A 16,118-nucleotide genomic window follows, 5' to 3' on the forward strand; every position below is an offset into this window, starting at 1 on the left:
GTTGCCAAGAGTTTGAGATAGTGGGACAGGAGTGGTTCATTTGTATAGTAGCTTATACGATAGAACAATATAGAGATATCTTTTGATGGTAGAGTATGATATCGCCGGTTAATGCGAAGAAGAGTTTACATCTTCTGTTGTTTAATAAACAAATCGAAATTTATAATTTCGAATATTGACAACAATTCAAATGATTATACTCAAAACATTTTATCTTTTACTATGTTACATACCATTTTTTTTATGCAATTTCTTTATGAAAATAAATAATCACCTTGGTATATCATCATATAAGCTGAATAATTCATATTGATTGCTTTTGGATATTGTTTTAAATACCTAGGTGGGTAGCAATATTTTACAAAAATAATCATAGGTTAGGTTAGGTACTTCTAATATTTCTAGTTGTAATTAGGTACCTACTTATTAAAATTGAAGCAACATTTATTTAATTAATTTACAAGGATCAAACATTATTGATGAAATCAAATTCTCATAAAATATGAATCATCAAGCTTTTTAAATATTTAACTTGCTTTAATATGCTCATGTTTATTATTATTAACATAATGCTAATAATTTATTAAGAATTTAAACAAAATGAATACTTGTTTCTTTTTATTTGAAAGGTAGCTAATAATTTTTTAAGTAGTTTCTGTTTTTTTTTTACAATTAATCATCATCAATAAATATATATTGATTGATGTATTTGTTTTAAATTACTTACATTTAGGTAGGTATTTATTTTACTTTTATTATTTGCTAACATTTTGATTCAAACCTTTTGAAAATATTAAATTATGTTGATTAAAAGTATAATTATAAACTATATAGTGTATAGTTAGTTGTTATTCATTAAATATTTTATTACATAATTATTCATGATGTTGTATTTAAAAGCAATTTGCTATTTCAATAATACAATAATATAGTACTATTAAATACTGTCAAAAAGAGATGTCAAATTAATATAAAGTAAAAAATGTTTCTATCATACTGCAGGTATACAGCTATATTATAATAATGCAGTAATTGTCAATTGATAGCCAAATATTAAGAGTTATGGGATACCCTGAAATTAGAATAGCTTTTCACTTTATATAGAAGTAGATTACTATTATAGTATAATGGAGATAGATTTTTTTTCGATTCAAAGTACAAATGATGCAATTATAGTAAAATTCGTCGTTTGGCTCCTGTCCCGAGAGCTACTTCAACTGCAGTTGTTGTTCCAAATTAGACCACATTAATCAGGCTAAACTGTACATTAACTGTCCAGCACACCAATTTTATATTCAGCTACTTATGGGTATATCTGATTGAGTTCAAAATATTAGCTGTTTTCCTGCATAATACAATTTAAAAAAATGTTGATTTTGGAATATCCTTAAATTTATTTTATTCTTATTTTAACGTAACGGTTTAATATAATTTTCAAATATTTTCAAGAAACAAATGACAAAATAATATTCAAAATTACATTTAAATATTCAATATTTTTCGTTAAAAAGAACAAAGAAGAATGAAAATGAATATAATATGGGATTATATGTTTGTAGCTAACCTTTATCTTTTTTACCGTTTTCCACTTATAATCGATTTATTATATATCCGATTTTACACGGAGTACTTATATTTTAGAAAAAAATCTATATTTGAATTTTATATTAAAAAAGTTGGTAGGTATACTTTAACGATATTTTTCATTTACAATAAAATGTTGAAGTTTGTATAATATACATTTTAAATTTAAATAGAGAGAATGTAGGTAGATAACCGTTTTGCTGTGCAGTAAGTGTCCAGTGTACCTCATTATTGAGCATCTCACTGTAATTTATATATTAAATTTGAATTCAATTATATAAATGATTCTAAGCGAAGACTGTCTGCCAGCCTATAGAACAATAGTACCTATATTGTATGATATATTATTTATATTGATATTATGGTAATTTTTTTTATTAATAGTAACTATAGGTAGCTGGACTACCCGGCGTTGCCCGAAAAAAATTCTAATTTGTCGACTCCTTTTGGTTTGAACTTCAGGCATTCTGTACTAAAATACATAGAAGTGCCACTGCGCCAACAGGATTATCGCTTTAATAATAAATAATAATAATTATTATTAAAACCAATAGCAATCATTTACAAACAAGAATTTCAATCATAAATCTCATAATCCCTGTTTGAGCGCTTCCCCGGGTTAGGAACACACACACACACACACACACACACACGCATTTATTTATTTTTTATTTTATTAGGTTCAACGCTTCGATGACTGAAGTCAGGACTAATGGCCTGTAGGTTGGTAAGGTTGGTACATACAGTAGGGTTGGAATGGTTGGTACTTGGTACGGTCGGTTAGAAACACATGTAAAAGTCCATAGTAATGGGTTTAAAAGGTATAAAGGCCATGGTGATTTGAAAGTTGCAGTCATTAATATTAATTTATCAATATAAATAATTTTTAAAAATGGACCAATTATAATAGATACTATTTCCAGTTTTACGTCTATTTCATATTTATATATATCTATATCAATAGGTGGTATGATATAGTTCCACATCGTTTCGACGAGGTTGTACCTATAGATTAATGTTTTTATTCACGTTTCGTGAGCTCAAAGATTAAAACTAATAAATCTATTCTATTATTATATGTGCTTAGTAATGGCTAGTATATATAACTGCCCAGGTTTCTATATGCAGGTCTCGTAAATTAACATATAAATACAATTACGATATAATAATACAAATTTACCGGATGCACACCATTCATATAGGTAGGTACCGAGTGAAGTTAATTTGTAGCTGTCTTGCAGAAATTAATTACACCCATTTAAACATTTCGTTTACATATACGCGGTACAGCACTATACGCATTTCATCACGTTTATAAAACATTTTCAGTACGTGTTTATTGTATATTAAGTGTTTATTTTACAGCCATTTCCCGAATGTTTACACTCTATTTAACCACTTAACATAGAGTTAATTTAAACTAAAATATAAGTTTTGTCATTGGAATACCTATACATAACTATGTTCACTATAATTCACTTGATGCTTTAGTGCTATTAGTGAATAGTGTGATTGACATGGACATGTATTATAAGTGCTACAAAGTATAAATTGTCTGGTTTTTATATGAAACAAATTTCAATATATTTTATTTTGATTGTAAAATTTTAGATTTTCTCATAAAAAGATTTCAATAAAGTGGAGGCACGATTCTATGCGTTGTCTTACAGATGTAATTATATTAATAAGAAGTGTGTGTTGACGTATTGTTTGATTTAATATTATAGTGATTAGCGAATCGACTGATTATCAAATTTATAAACGAGAAAATCATTTTGGAAATCACATAGGTATATATTAATATTACATTTTTAAGCCTAGTTATGAACTCAAAGGAATTTTTAAGTTGTACTACTTTACATAGATAGTTATAAGTTATAACTCAGTTTAAAATAAAAAGCTTACGAGATTCCTTAGATAATATTCTTACCTTTAAAACATTAAGCATATCGAACACATCGGAGATATTCCATAGTTCTTATACTAAAGCATCTATAATATTATGAGTAATATAGTTCACAAAAAATAATTTTTTTAATATATAAATATTATATAGGTTACGGCAGATTATGTTATATCGAAAATTAACGTTATTCGCCGGTTATTAACGTTATTTACCTACGAATGTGGGAATTATCGTTATTTTCTAGTGAATAACGTTAATAACCGTATGATTTGGGGAATTTTGATTTGATTATAAAATAATGTCCAACGAGCAATGATAAGGTGATCGCTAAACTAATTGTGGTACTAATTGGGTAAACCGATAAAACTTTATCGGCCACAGATACAGTAAAACAATTTATTACTATACATATTATAACATCGGTGGAGGTTACATTTGATCATACCTAATGAAAATTTATATTGATTATTACCATAGTATGTGCACAACTGTCGTCGTATTTACCACTTATTTAAAATGGCTATCTATATACAGACTGTTCGCACAACTTACGAACAAACGAGACGACAACAACTCATTTTTGTCTAATAAAGACTACGCGATGATGTTATTGAACGAGTTAAAAAAATCAAAAACGTGTTTAAAATGGATGAATGATAATAATAGCTCCGATTGGCCATCGGCATTAAGATTCATTCGGTTTAAAAACAATAGAGCTTTTCATTCAGGTACTATTTACATTTTACTAATTATGATTAATAGTTAATAAAAATTGTTTTTTTGAAAAAAAAAAATGTTCATTACTTACATGTCAGGCATAGGTAGAAAGCCATATGAGGCGATGTTTGGCTGCACAGCTGGAATTGGTTTAATGTCATATAATCTTCCAAACGATGAAATAAAAAAGGTCATTACGGAAGCAGATTTTGAAAAAAATAACAAAAAAACCAACCACCGAAAAAGACAAAATCGGAAATGAAATCATAGAAATCGCAGAAAAAAATTCGGAACTTGGTACTTAAATATTTTTTAATTATTTAACAATAAATATCTGAATTCTAAATATAACACAAATAAAATTAAAATATAAATATTTTTTTAGATGATCGTCAAGAAAATATTTGTATTGCACGTAAAAATTCAAAAAAATATTTTAAAAACAAGGATAGAAAATGATAAAACTTTCTAAAGAAAAGTTTCCTCAGCTTGAAATAGGAACAACTGTACATGTAACTATACCGGACGTTGATAGAGCTTCTTAGCTCTCCGCGAAATATACTAGCAGTAGTTGTCATCCAAGTTGAACATGACTTATACAAACTCTGTAAGTTAATTTTTAATGAAAAAATATATTATTAAAATTAAATTGTTTTTAATTATTTTATAGGTACGGAACATGATTTTCTTAATACAATTACACACGCCAAGAAATAGCTGCTTGTGAAGAAAATCTATTAGACATGGAGAATGTGACAAAATTATCAGATGGTAGACAGTTGACACTGAGGGAAGCAGCTAGTAATAGTTCGGTTGGGGGCCCTCAACTCTCAAGGGTACCAGCGTTGCCATTGCAAAACTGGTTGTAATAATAAGCGTTGTGCACTTGTGCCTGTCGTGGGGCTGAACAATTATGTAATAGTAAATGTCATGGGAGTACAACTTGTATAAATAAATAAAAATAATAATGCATTTTTCTATTTTTAAAAATACTTAGGTACATCATTTTTCAAATTATAGTATTTGAGATTCACGTGCATATCTGGTCTATAACAACAATTATCTGGGTATTTAATCATTAACGTGATTATCCGATTTATAACGATAATTACCTTTGTATTTGGTAAATGGGTATCGTTAATAACCGGCGAATAACGTTAATTTCCATTTAACATAATTTACCGTAACATATTATGTATCACTATTAAAAAATTATATTTTGTTAACGATATTTCCTATAAATTAATCTGTAGTTATGATAATAAATAAATATTATTCCAATTTTTTAACAATTTAATATATAGAATATTGTTACAAAAAAATTATATACTTTGAAATTGATAGTTTTAGTATGAATGTAAGACATATTTTTCAAAAGTCAGTAATCATTATAAATAATATACAAAATCTTTAATATATGCACCAAATTTAAAATTTTTTTTCCATAAATACATAGGTACTATTTACTGAATAATGTTTGTATTCTAGTTGCAAAAATTAAATTTCTCATTATAATATACAATTTGAGGCGTGATGATTTCGATATTATATGGTGCGTATGATCTTCTAACTTACATTTTCGCAAGAAGTGTTTTTCATAAAATGGATATAAAATGTTACCCTTAAAAGCCTTAATGAGATTATATTTATAAAGTCAAAATATAACTACGTAATAAGTGTGAAGGTGTTCAAACAAGTAATCGTTTATTACCAATTTATCACTTTCTGTGCATTGTTCTCAAAGCTAAAGGAAAGTTAAAACCACTGTGTAAATTGCGCATTTGAATTATTTACAACGGTTTGCATTGGTTGTATTCTCATTTGTAGGTATTTGGTGGTAAAGCAATCCCTTTATTTGCCGAGAACATTATAATAATGAGAATAGAAAATCGGTTTTCCTTTAAGAAGTTCAATGATCTCGTCGATCTTACCTCAGTCAGATCCCACTTTAGGGATTTTAATCGTTTGCTGTTTCAATGGGCATTGTTAATGTTTATAAAAGCATTAAACATCATTCATATTATATTATAATCATTAAGTGGTGTATAAGATAAAAAAAAATGTATCTAGTTAAAAGTATTCACATTTTAAAGTTTACATATTCATATTTTGCTAAGTTATTTTAAGAATAGTAAGAATTTATAACATACATTTGAGAATGATAAGGTAAATTTAAAAAAAGTACAGAGTAACTTTTTAAAAACCAGTGACTATGATTCATGTTTATATTTAGAATTTTTAATTTAGGAACATAAGTGAAAATCATTAAAATTTTCGCATTCTTATATTATATAACTTGCAGTTTATATAAATATTTCGTATTATTTTTTTTTAAATTTGAAAGTAATAGGTATACTGAACGTATTTTAATTATATAGTTATTTTTTTTTTTAATCCTATTCAAACATCTTCATTTAACGTACAGGAATGAAAATAATGTACTAGGTATATAATTTATTGCAAATTAGGTTTCGGTGTTGGAATAGACATTTTATTAATCCACTTAAATAAATAAATTGTCGTATTACTCTAAGCAGTAAGTTCTATTATATTGTATTATACAAAGTCATTATCAAATAGTATAGCCATAGGTGTAGGTTATATACTTAATACAAATACAACTTGTATTAATTTTTATCGATTGGGAAATACATCCTTATTTATTATTTAGTTCAGATGTTCTTAAGCTGTGGTCCGTGGCCCCCTGGGGGTACGCGGCACTCGTGTTGGTGGTCCACGGCGGTTCTATCTAAAAATAAAATACTATATTTTTATAAAAAATTATGTACAGTAAAATAATTATAAAATATGCGTATGTTTGTATGTAAGTACCTTCTTATGTGATTTTTTATATAATAAAAGTATCAAAATATTTTCTATGTTAACATGAAATAATTTGTGTAAAAAAAAGGTGTTCGAGGGAAAATTGGTAGAGACTAGGGGATGCGCTAAGAGGCTTCCATCAGGGGTCCGTGTTCAACAAAAGTTTAAGGACTAGTGATTTACTTAATTTCTTCTGTACTATATTTTTTAAACAATCTGAGGTCAACCGTTGGCATAATAATATTAAAATGCTCCAGTATTCTCGAAATGAGAAGAATCTCAACATGACGATGTTCTGTTATACTTACAGTATACACTACAATAATATAATACAATCGGAATGAAAGATGGCAAATAATTATATATGAACAGATAATAAATCCTCAGGAAATAAAATTACATTAGTTAAGACTATAGATACCTATTTTAAATTATAAATACGAGGAACTTGGGGGTGATTAAATTAAGTACTCCCGTAGTTGCTTCACTGTAAATAGCCTACTCATTATTACCAGAATCTAAAATTGTACATATATTAAACTTTGAATGATCCATTTATTCGATTTTTTTGTTTAAATCACGGTAGATTATAACTATAATCTACCGTGGCTTAAAGGTTTCATTAAGTATTATATTATCAAGATATTGTATTAAGTATTAACAGAATCACGTCCTACCTATTATATAATAATTTGTTCACTTAATTTTAATTCTTTTTTGTCTATTCCTATGGCATTTCTTATAACGATCAATGGATACAATATATTTACGCTACTTAGTTCTTGAATATTTTAACTTCATTTGAATTATTAACTGTAAATTGTATAAACTTAAGTAAAATCTACACAGAAATCAACAATTTTCATATTGTATTCAAATGATAAGAAATACATTTCGATACTTGTTGTATTTAATTATACAATACCATAGACATCGAACAAAAGTTTCAATAAACATAAAATTAATTACCTACAATAGTTTCACATAAAAAAAATCATATTAATTGTATTTATATTATATAGTACCTATACTAACTAAGTATAGTGTTTTTCATTATCTATTTTTTTTTAGTTAAGGCTTCTAAAAACAGGGGTCAGGAACCTGTTACTGTGGGGGGGGGGGGGGTATGATTGGTTTGACCACGTGTATATGTGGCAAGGATTTGTCAATAAAACCCAGATGGTCACCCATCCGGGAACTAGTGACACCGACCGATGCGGCACTTAGAACAGGGCTCAGAACACGTTTGTGACCGAAGTCAAACACCAGGCCACATTATTTTATTTTATAAATAACTTGAAATAATAATACATGTTTATATGTTATTATTACAAATTATAGTGAATCTTCGGAAGATCAATATCAATACTTCTTACATAAAAAATCACCAAACTTGAATTAACGATTTATAACTTAATCTACCTGTCTATATATTGAAGATATATACATACATATACATACATACATATATACATACATAAATATTATTTGTATATGCACATATAATGAACCAATTAAAAAGTTAAGTACAAAAAGCCAGCGGCAAAAGAAAAGTTTGAGCAACTTATTTAATTGGTGTAAAATACAATAATTAAACAAGTTTTTATGGCATTGTTCGTATTTTTAAAACAACAGCGTTTAATGGAAATTTTTAAATTTATAATTAATTATAATTCAAGAACACCTCGCGTTATTCCATTGGGTATTAGATTTTAGATTTATATTTTACTAACATAATGTTAATAAAACTACACTAAAATCTGTTTTTTTTTTTTCTGTAGTTTTTTCTTCTAAAACGCCATATATATATAAGAATATTTTTAAATAAGATACTAAAAATGTTATATACAATGTACGAAATTTGGAAAAACACAGTACCTGCTCTGGAGTGTGCTTTTATTATTAAATAATGAATATGCATGCCAAGTATGTGAAGTTTGAACCTTTATAAAGTTAAGTTTCCAATGTTTCTTATTATTCAAACATATAATATAAATTATTACATAAGCTACATGGATGCTACATATATATTATTTTAACACACCCATATTATATGTAATATGATGGCTATATATACCTATGTAATTTTGTATTATGAAACATGAAATATTGTAATGTAATATGAATATGTTTTAACTATTATAATGTGTCAGACTGATAATTATAGGTGGGACTAATACGCCAATTCAATGGATTAGTTTTGTACGATTCGTCGTGATATATTATAATTTATAAGATTTATTTAGTTGCTGGTGTAAAATTAAATAGTGATTTTAACAGAAACTCACTTCCGATGCCCTGCAGTTACTCAAACATCAACGACATACATGTATAATACACTAGGTATTTGTGTACTTTTTAGATTATTAAAGATAATTTTTATTTATTTTCTTCATAAATTACACACTGCGATAAAAGGTTGTTGCGATTGTTTTGAAAAATTTCAGTTTTTATCATGATCTTCCAAGAGTATGTTGAACTTCAAGATTAACAATTATTACACTTAATTTCATCGATTATTTATAAATAATCAGTAATCACCTATTAGAGTAATTATTTATAATTTTAAAATTGTCAATAAGTAAATTATTTTCAATTTATATTTTTATTATTTTTTATCGTTTACATGATATACTTTTTTACTTTTTTTAAATAAAACAATTTATATTTTACATTTTCAATTTCAATTTCCTTTTCCAATAAAGAATAGTTTTTTGAAAATCGTTATATACCTACAAGGTGAATAAGCCATATTCTACGCCATTTTTATCTATTGATAATGCATTCGTTATAATTTTGAATTTTGTTATTTTAAATAATATACTCAATGACCATATTTTCGAAAAGGTACTTGGATATTTTTTACTATTTAAGAAGTGCCATGTATTTTTGAAGTGATACAAACTTTTTTTTTCAAATGAAAACCACAGTTTATTTTTAATTGTAAAATTTTAAGCAGATGATTTTTTAATATGTAAATGCAAGTTTTTAAAAAAAGGGGGCCATCTCATTGGTAAAAAAAATGTGTGTATCGCTAAAGTACACTTCTTATGCGTTATAAAAAAACAAATTTTCTATAAGATACTTTAAAATATAAAAATCAGAATTTGTTATTTGAATATATTTATAGTTAGAGGTTTAGAGGATAAATGGGGGCGAGTATGTTTATAGTAAATCATACTTTTTACGAAAATTGAAATAAATAATTTCGATCGAAAAGTTAGTTAGTTATAAGTTTTTAAAAGCTTAAGGATCGGAATGAATTGGCAGAGTGGTACCTCAAAAAATGTTGGCCCATTAGTCCTGTCAACTTGAATTTAAATAGTTTTTACTAATTCAAAATTTGATTTTTACATTATGAATTTCTCATAAAGATATTCTGCTTTGGAAAATACAATTTAATATGTATGCTATTGAAAAAGTATAACTATTTTATTTTAAAAACAGTTGTTTTTTGGTGAATTTGAGTCATGTAAAAATGTATGTTGAAATAGATACGTTAATACTTTTTAGTATTAATGAGTGGTCTTAATTGTGTGATGTTAATTAAAGTGTGTAATAATTAATAAATAAAAAGCATAAATGGTTAATAATGTATAAAGAAAAATCCTATACATTACATTATATTAGAAAAATATTATTAACATAATATCGTAAATTTAAATTATTTAAACAAACGTAATTTATTGGTTCTTTTTTTTCGCGAATGAAATGCAAATTTGTCGAGTATTATAATATACCTATAGAATATGCTCTAGATTTCCATTTATATGGGGATGGATCTTGGAAAGGGTGATAATTTATATACACCATTTGAGTTTGAGTTTGAGAAATCACGAGTGGAGTGAAATAAAAAATAAAAAGGCCGTTGGGGAAACCTTCGGCGCTAAAAATGAAATTGTGACAATTTCCCGGTCATGAGCTTTACACCATAGCCGCAAACGGTGGGGACGTTTCGAATTAGATTATCATATATATATAATATTATATTTATGTACGACATTGTCTGCGAAGGTAAGAATGTACCAACACAGTGGATATAATATTATTATAGTCGTGTTGGTGGTGGTAACAGAGGACTGCAGCCGAAACAACAACGAAAAAAAATCGCCGACATTGTGATATCGTTCGAAATCCGTTTCATATATCTTATTATACCCGCACTGCCGCTGGCCGTGACCCACGTGGCCATTATTATTATTATATACGAGAACGCCCGAGTAAAAAGACCTGAGTTTTGGGATTGATGTCAAGTTCGTGCTCGAACTCTGAAACGACAAAAACTGTATATCGTGCCGTGGTATAACAGAGGCGGTGGCGGTGGTGTTTATGCCAGTCGTCGTCTATCGGCTCATAATCGCTTGCCACGTGCGTGCTTTTCGCGTTGGCGTATACAAAGGCTTTGCCTCCGAGGTACCTAAATCCCCTACGATATTTCTCACAGATACACACCCGCTGCAACATACGAACACATGTGGGCCCTGTTATTAAGTATATACCCTACACGATGCCTTTGCCTTTGCCTTATTGTAGGTAGGACGTAGGTACTTACAGTGGTGTGTTGTTGTTTTTAATTTTACGATCGGGTATTACGAATATGCAAGATAGTGGTGTGCAATCACTCGAATTGAGCGACTCTCGAGAGTGTTGACGAATAAACGTGTTGATAACATCGTCTGAAGAGGAATACAACTGAAAGTATATATGATAACAAACGTATTATCGCAATTGAGATAAATGATAAATATTATCGATTGAATGGAGCTTTTGTCGGACAACAGTTGGATTTTATGAGAAATGCAGTGCCGTGCTAACTTTCATTGGCACCAATATTAAACATACATCATATTTCAACATTTTAACCTAACCCTAGGGCACTCGCCCCATTTGATCCCACGAGTGCTCTTGGCACGGGTTCTGGAGAGATGTAAAACTAAACAGTCAATACTTAATACATTACTCGAGTAAAAACGTTTATGATGTTTAATGTCAATAAATTATACCTACCTACCAATTAATAATGCCTATATCATTACTCTTAATTTATTATTCTAACCGTACACAACGCTAAATTAATCAAAAAATAATAATACAATAATCGAAAAATCTAAATAATTAATAACTGTACCTAATGATGAAAACATTACAGTTGAGTGTGTATCCATGTTGTATAAACAGCTATAATTTAATTGAGTTTATTCAGTATAGTTATGGTATCGAGGGTTTCGACCTTATAAGTAAAATATTCGTGTATTATTTTTTTTAGTATTTTGCATGTAACAACAAAGTATCTCGAACAGTACGATAGGGTCAAATTATTTATACACCAACTAGTATTTATCTACGTACATGTCAGGTTTGTACTTGTGATTAAAAGTTTTTGAAAACGAGAAGGATATAGTACCTAATATATACAATTAACTGTATGCCATTATACATTATAGCATCTAATGGATATACATAGGTATAATTTTCGTTTATTTACTATTTCCCATTAGTCATTATACAACTTTGTTAATTGGGTTAAGCCCCTATACGTACGGTAAAATATAATTGGTGTCCGTCAAAAACATTTTTTGTTAAATAAAATAGTTTATTGTGTGATTCGTGCAGTAGACTCGCACTAAACATAAATTTGATAATATATAGGTAGTAGGTAAGGCAGGTAGGTACATTGTTATTACAAGCTAATTCTGTTGTTATTTAATTTTACATTTTAAATACTACATATAACACTTGTTTTAAGAAGTATTTTTTTAATTTGTAAAGAATCATTGAAACATAATCAGAAATATTTTATACTTTTTAAAAACAATTTAAGTGATAATCGTTTTCTGATTCACGTCTTTAAATATTTTATTGGGTTTATCAGCAGCAACCCTTTTTAATTTAATTATTTTAAGCTATTTTATCAATGTGACGTATCATTTGTTTCTTATACTCCATCATTGGTCTTCCTTTTCTTGTCGATCGAATCTTTAAGCATTTTTTGATAACAACACATTTTAAAAGCCTCTAGTATTATCTCCTTGTCTGTATTGACTGTCGGAGTTTCGCAGACATATAATCCACATATATACTTTCATGAACTTTTTTCAAACGTGTAAGATGAAAAATGTTGTCAAAGTTTAAGTTTATCAACTGACAGAACATTACTACAACGAAATCACCAATTAAGTGCAATTTAATGGATGCGCTAAATGCTAGAAAACCCGTTGGTGAATTAACCTGTTCATAAAACATTTCATAAAACATTTTAATAAACTACCTGTCATCTCAAAAATCGAATTAAGTAAACCAAATGTTAATTCAAATCAATGTTTTTTATATTATCAGAATGTCCGTAATATAAATACTAAACTTGAGACGACTTTAGCCGTAATGTTACTTTGGTGGATTACAATATTATAATATAGGTAATTTTCTTATCGAAAACTTGGTTACGAATAATGGTCTCCTTTCAAACTACTCTATCTTCTGCGGTGACAGATGCAGTGTTATTGAGAATGATATTAGGCCTCATGGCTCATGCTCAATGTTTCCATAATTATTATTAAGATGATATTTTGTTTAATCAGTTAGTAAATAATCAGGAATTCAGTACTACGTTTAACTCGACATAACCTTTCATTAGGCGTTAATTAAATATTTAAAAATAACCGTCGTCGTTTCTTGTATTCATTAGTAGAACCTGTCAATATTTTACCAACCCCACTATACACTTTAAAGTCATTATACTTGCACTGGTACGTTCTACTTTAGAATAAAATTCTATAGTCTAGTCACCCTATGCCAATATTCAAAAACGATCCCTTGAATCTATACAAAATCGTTTCTTTTGTTTAATATTATTCAAATCTATTATTACATAATAGCCTCATTCACTATATATGTCATTGTTATACACGAAATATGTATATAAACTGTATATAAGCTGTACATTTAACTGATTTAAAATTCTTGTGTAGCCTGGTCAATAGATAGACTAGCTATTCAGAATCACTAAATTGTTTACATTTTCATGTCTCTTCAATGCATAAGTAGTTCTACTAATTATCTGTATACACAAATACCTACTCAAAACTAATTATGCTCTGAATATTCATGTAAATAGAACTGATTTTATAATAAAATATTTATTTTTTTTAGACCAATACATCTGGTCCTGATGTGTGGTCTGCAGTGTAGTGCAAATGTGACTTTAAAACCGAAATGATGGGATTAAAACCAAACGCGACTGCATGCCACCTCCTCGTTACTCGGTACATGTACCTACCTTATATATTACCTATGCTACAAGCGACTCTTACCGCCATAGTTAAAACGCCCCAAATTCGAATTTGAATTATTCATCACCTTGTAGTGGTAGTGTGTGTATATAATATATTTAGGCGCGACGAAAAGGTGAGCTTAGCGCGTATATTAACACCGGATGACCTGACACGCGGAGCTCCTATATAGCATAGCCCCCCCCCCCCCGCACAGACACGGAGAAACCTCACGACTATGTGGTGTGTGTATTTCTGCATGACAGACGTATGTGTGAGTGTTCATGGGTTTTAGATTTTCACCGAAGACCGTGGGAGCCAAAAATGCCCGAGACCCGTCTCAGTCAACCTTTAAGCACAGTTTTATGGTAATGTTGAGCGAAGTGCCCGTAAATCAAAACACCCGCGCGAATACACGAATACATTTCTGCGTTTTATTTTTCACTTATAAACGCAGCAAATCACGCTGAGTAACAGTATATAATTTATAATGATAATGTATGTGTATGAATATTATGTTAAAATTAAGTTTAAAAATAGTAAATGTACATACTATGTATGTATCCGCCACTGAATGGAGCTCTTATTCATATGTTGTACATTTGTTTTTACCTGCAACAAATAAACAATAATTATACCATATAAATTTGTCATAAAAAGCAACATTGTATGATAAAAAAAAAATAGAACGCATATTTATATTATATTCAACTTCAATAAATACCTTCCTAATATAATTATTAACTATATTAATTATTAGTCAACTATAATTTTTGAATATATATTTTAGATAATTGCACCTATTTAGAACAAAGATGTTAACTTTATTTGAATTAAGTTTTCTAATGTATTTATTTATTTATTTAAAGTGAAAATATTTTTTGTTATGAATATTCTTTTTAAAGCGGAGTGCTATTATATTGTCCATAAATCAATTTGATAAACAGTTAGAATTCAAAACTTCAAAAAGTATGTTATTACTTATTTTGTTACAATCAGAGTATGAAATTATAATAAAAAATATATTTGTCAAAATATTGTAAATGTAATATCATAACAAATGTATTAGAATTAGCCACTCAAAGGTATTATTGTTAAACTTTTACATGATTATTGTTTATGTTTTAATGTTTATAAATAAATCCAGCACAAAAAAACTCACTTTAAGCAACTAATAAATCTCAAAAATAGAACGAAGATGGTATGAAAAAAAAAAGATAAACGAAACCATTAAACAATTTTGGCCATTTGTACTGAAAAGGGTTTAAGATGAAAAGAAAGTAGAATAAAAGAAACGGTTTTATCCCAAGACATTATTTCCCTTGGCGTTTTCAAGTGCATTGGTGTGCATAATAATGGCTGTTTGAAGTACATGTATTGTAATATGAAAATTTTGCTGACTTTAACAGACAATGCATGTATACTTTTGTTTAGAAAACAATATTATGTAAAATACATTCGTCCTGATACCGGTATTCAACCAAATGGTAAATTGTATATTATAATAGATATTATACATTGCCTAGATAAATCATCAATACTGAACCTAAAATCAAAAATATCCATTTATAACTTACTTCTTAGACCAATCCGAACCAATTGATTTAGCTATGGGGTCCAGCAAAAATATCCAAGCCTAGGCATAAAGGAGTTAAATGTTAAAGTTAAGTTAATTCCAACTTTTAGATTCTGAGTGGAACGATGAATGTATTGATTTTATAATGATGTGTGTTTTTTTTTTATTTATTTTTTTTTGTGTCTGTGTACACGATAAGTAGTCGAAATAATGCTACGATTTTCACTTCAGTATCTTGTTCGAT

At 28.2% G+C, this 16,118-nt stretch overlaps 1 protein-coding gene across 2 annotated transcripts in view; it reads right to left on the minus strand.

Moving 5' to 3' along the window:
• Positions 1-16,118, minus strand: part of LOC100167612 (TWiK family of potassium channels protein 18) — a 147,989-nt gene that overhangs the window by 74,794 nt on the left and 57,077 nt on the right. Inside the window, exon 2 of one of the 2 annotated variants that reach the window (XM_029490356.1) lies at positions 14,852-14,910. The exons of the other annotated variant lie outside the window; for it this stretch is intronic. Within the exon in view, the coding sequence (XP_029346216.1) occupies position 14,852 (1 nt within the window). The 5' untranslated portion in view covers positions 14,853-14,910. The remainder of the gene's footprint in view (positions 1-14,851; positions 14,911-16,118) is intronic. 2 annotated transcript variants of the gene reach the window in all.

The sequence above is a fragment of the Acyrthosiphon pisum genome, chromosome A2 (genome assembly GCF_005508785.2).
Source record: "Acyrthosiphon pisum isolate AL4f chromosome A2, pea_aphid_22Mar2018_4r6ur, whole genome shotgun sequence".
Taxonomy (NCBI): domain Eukaryota; kingdom Metazoa; phylum Arthropoda; class Insecta; order Hemiptera; family Aphididae; genus Acyrthosiphon; species Acyrthosiphon pisum.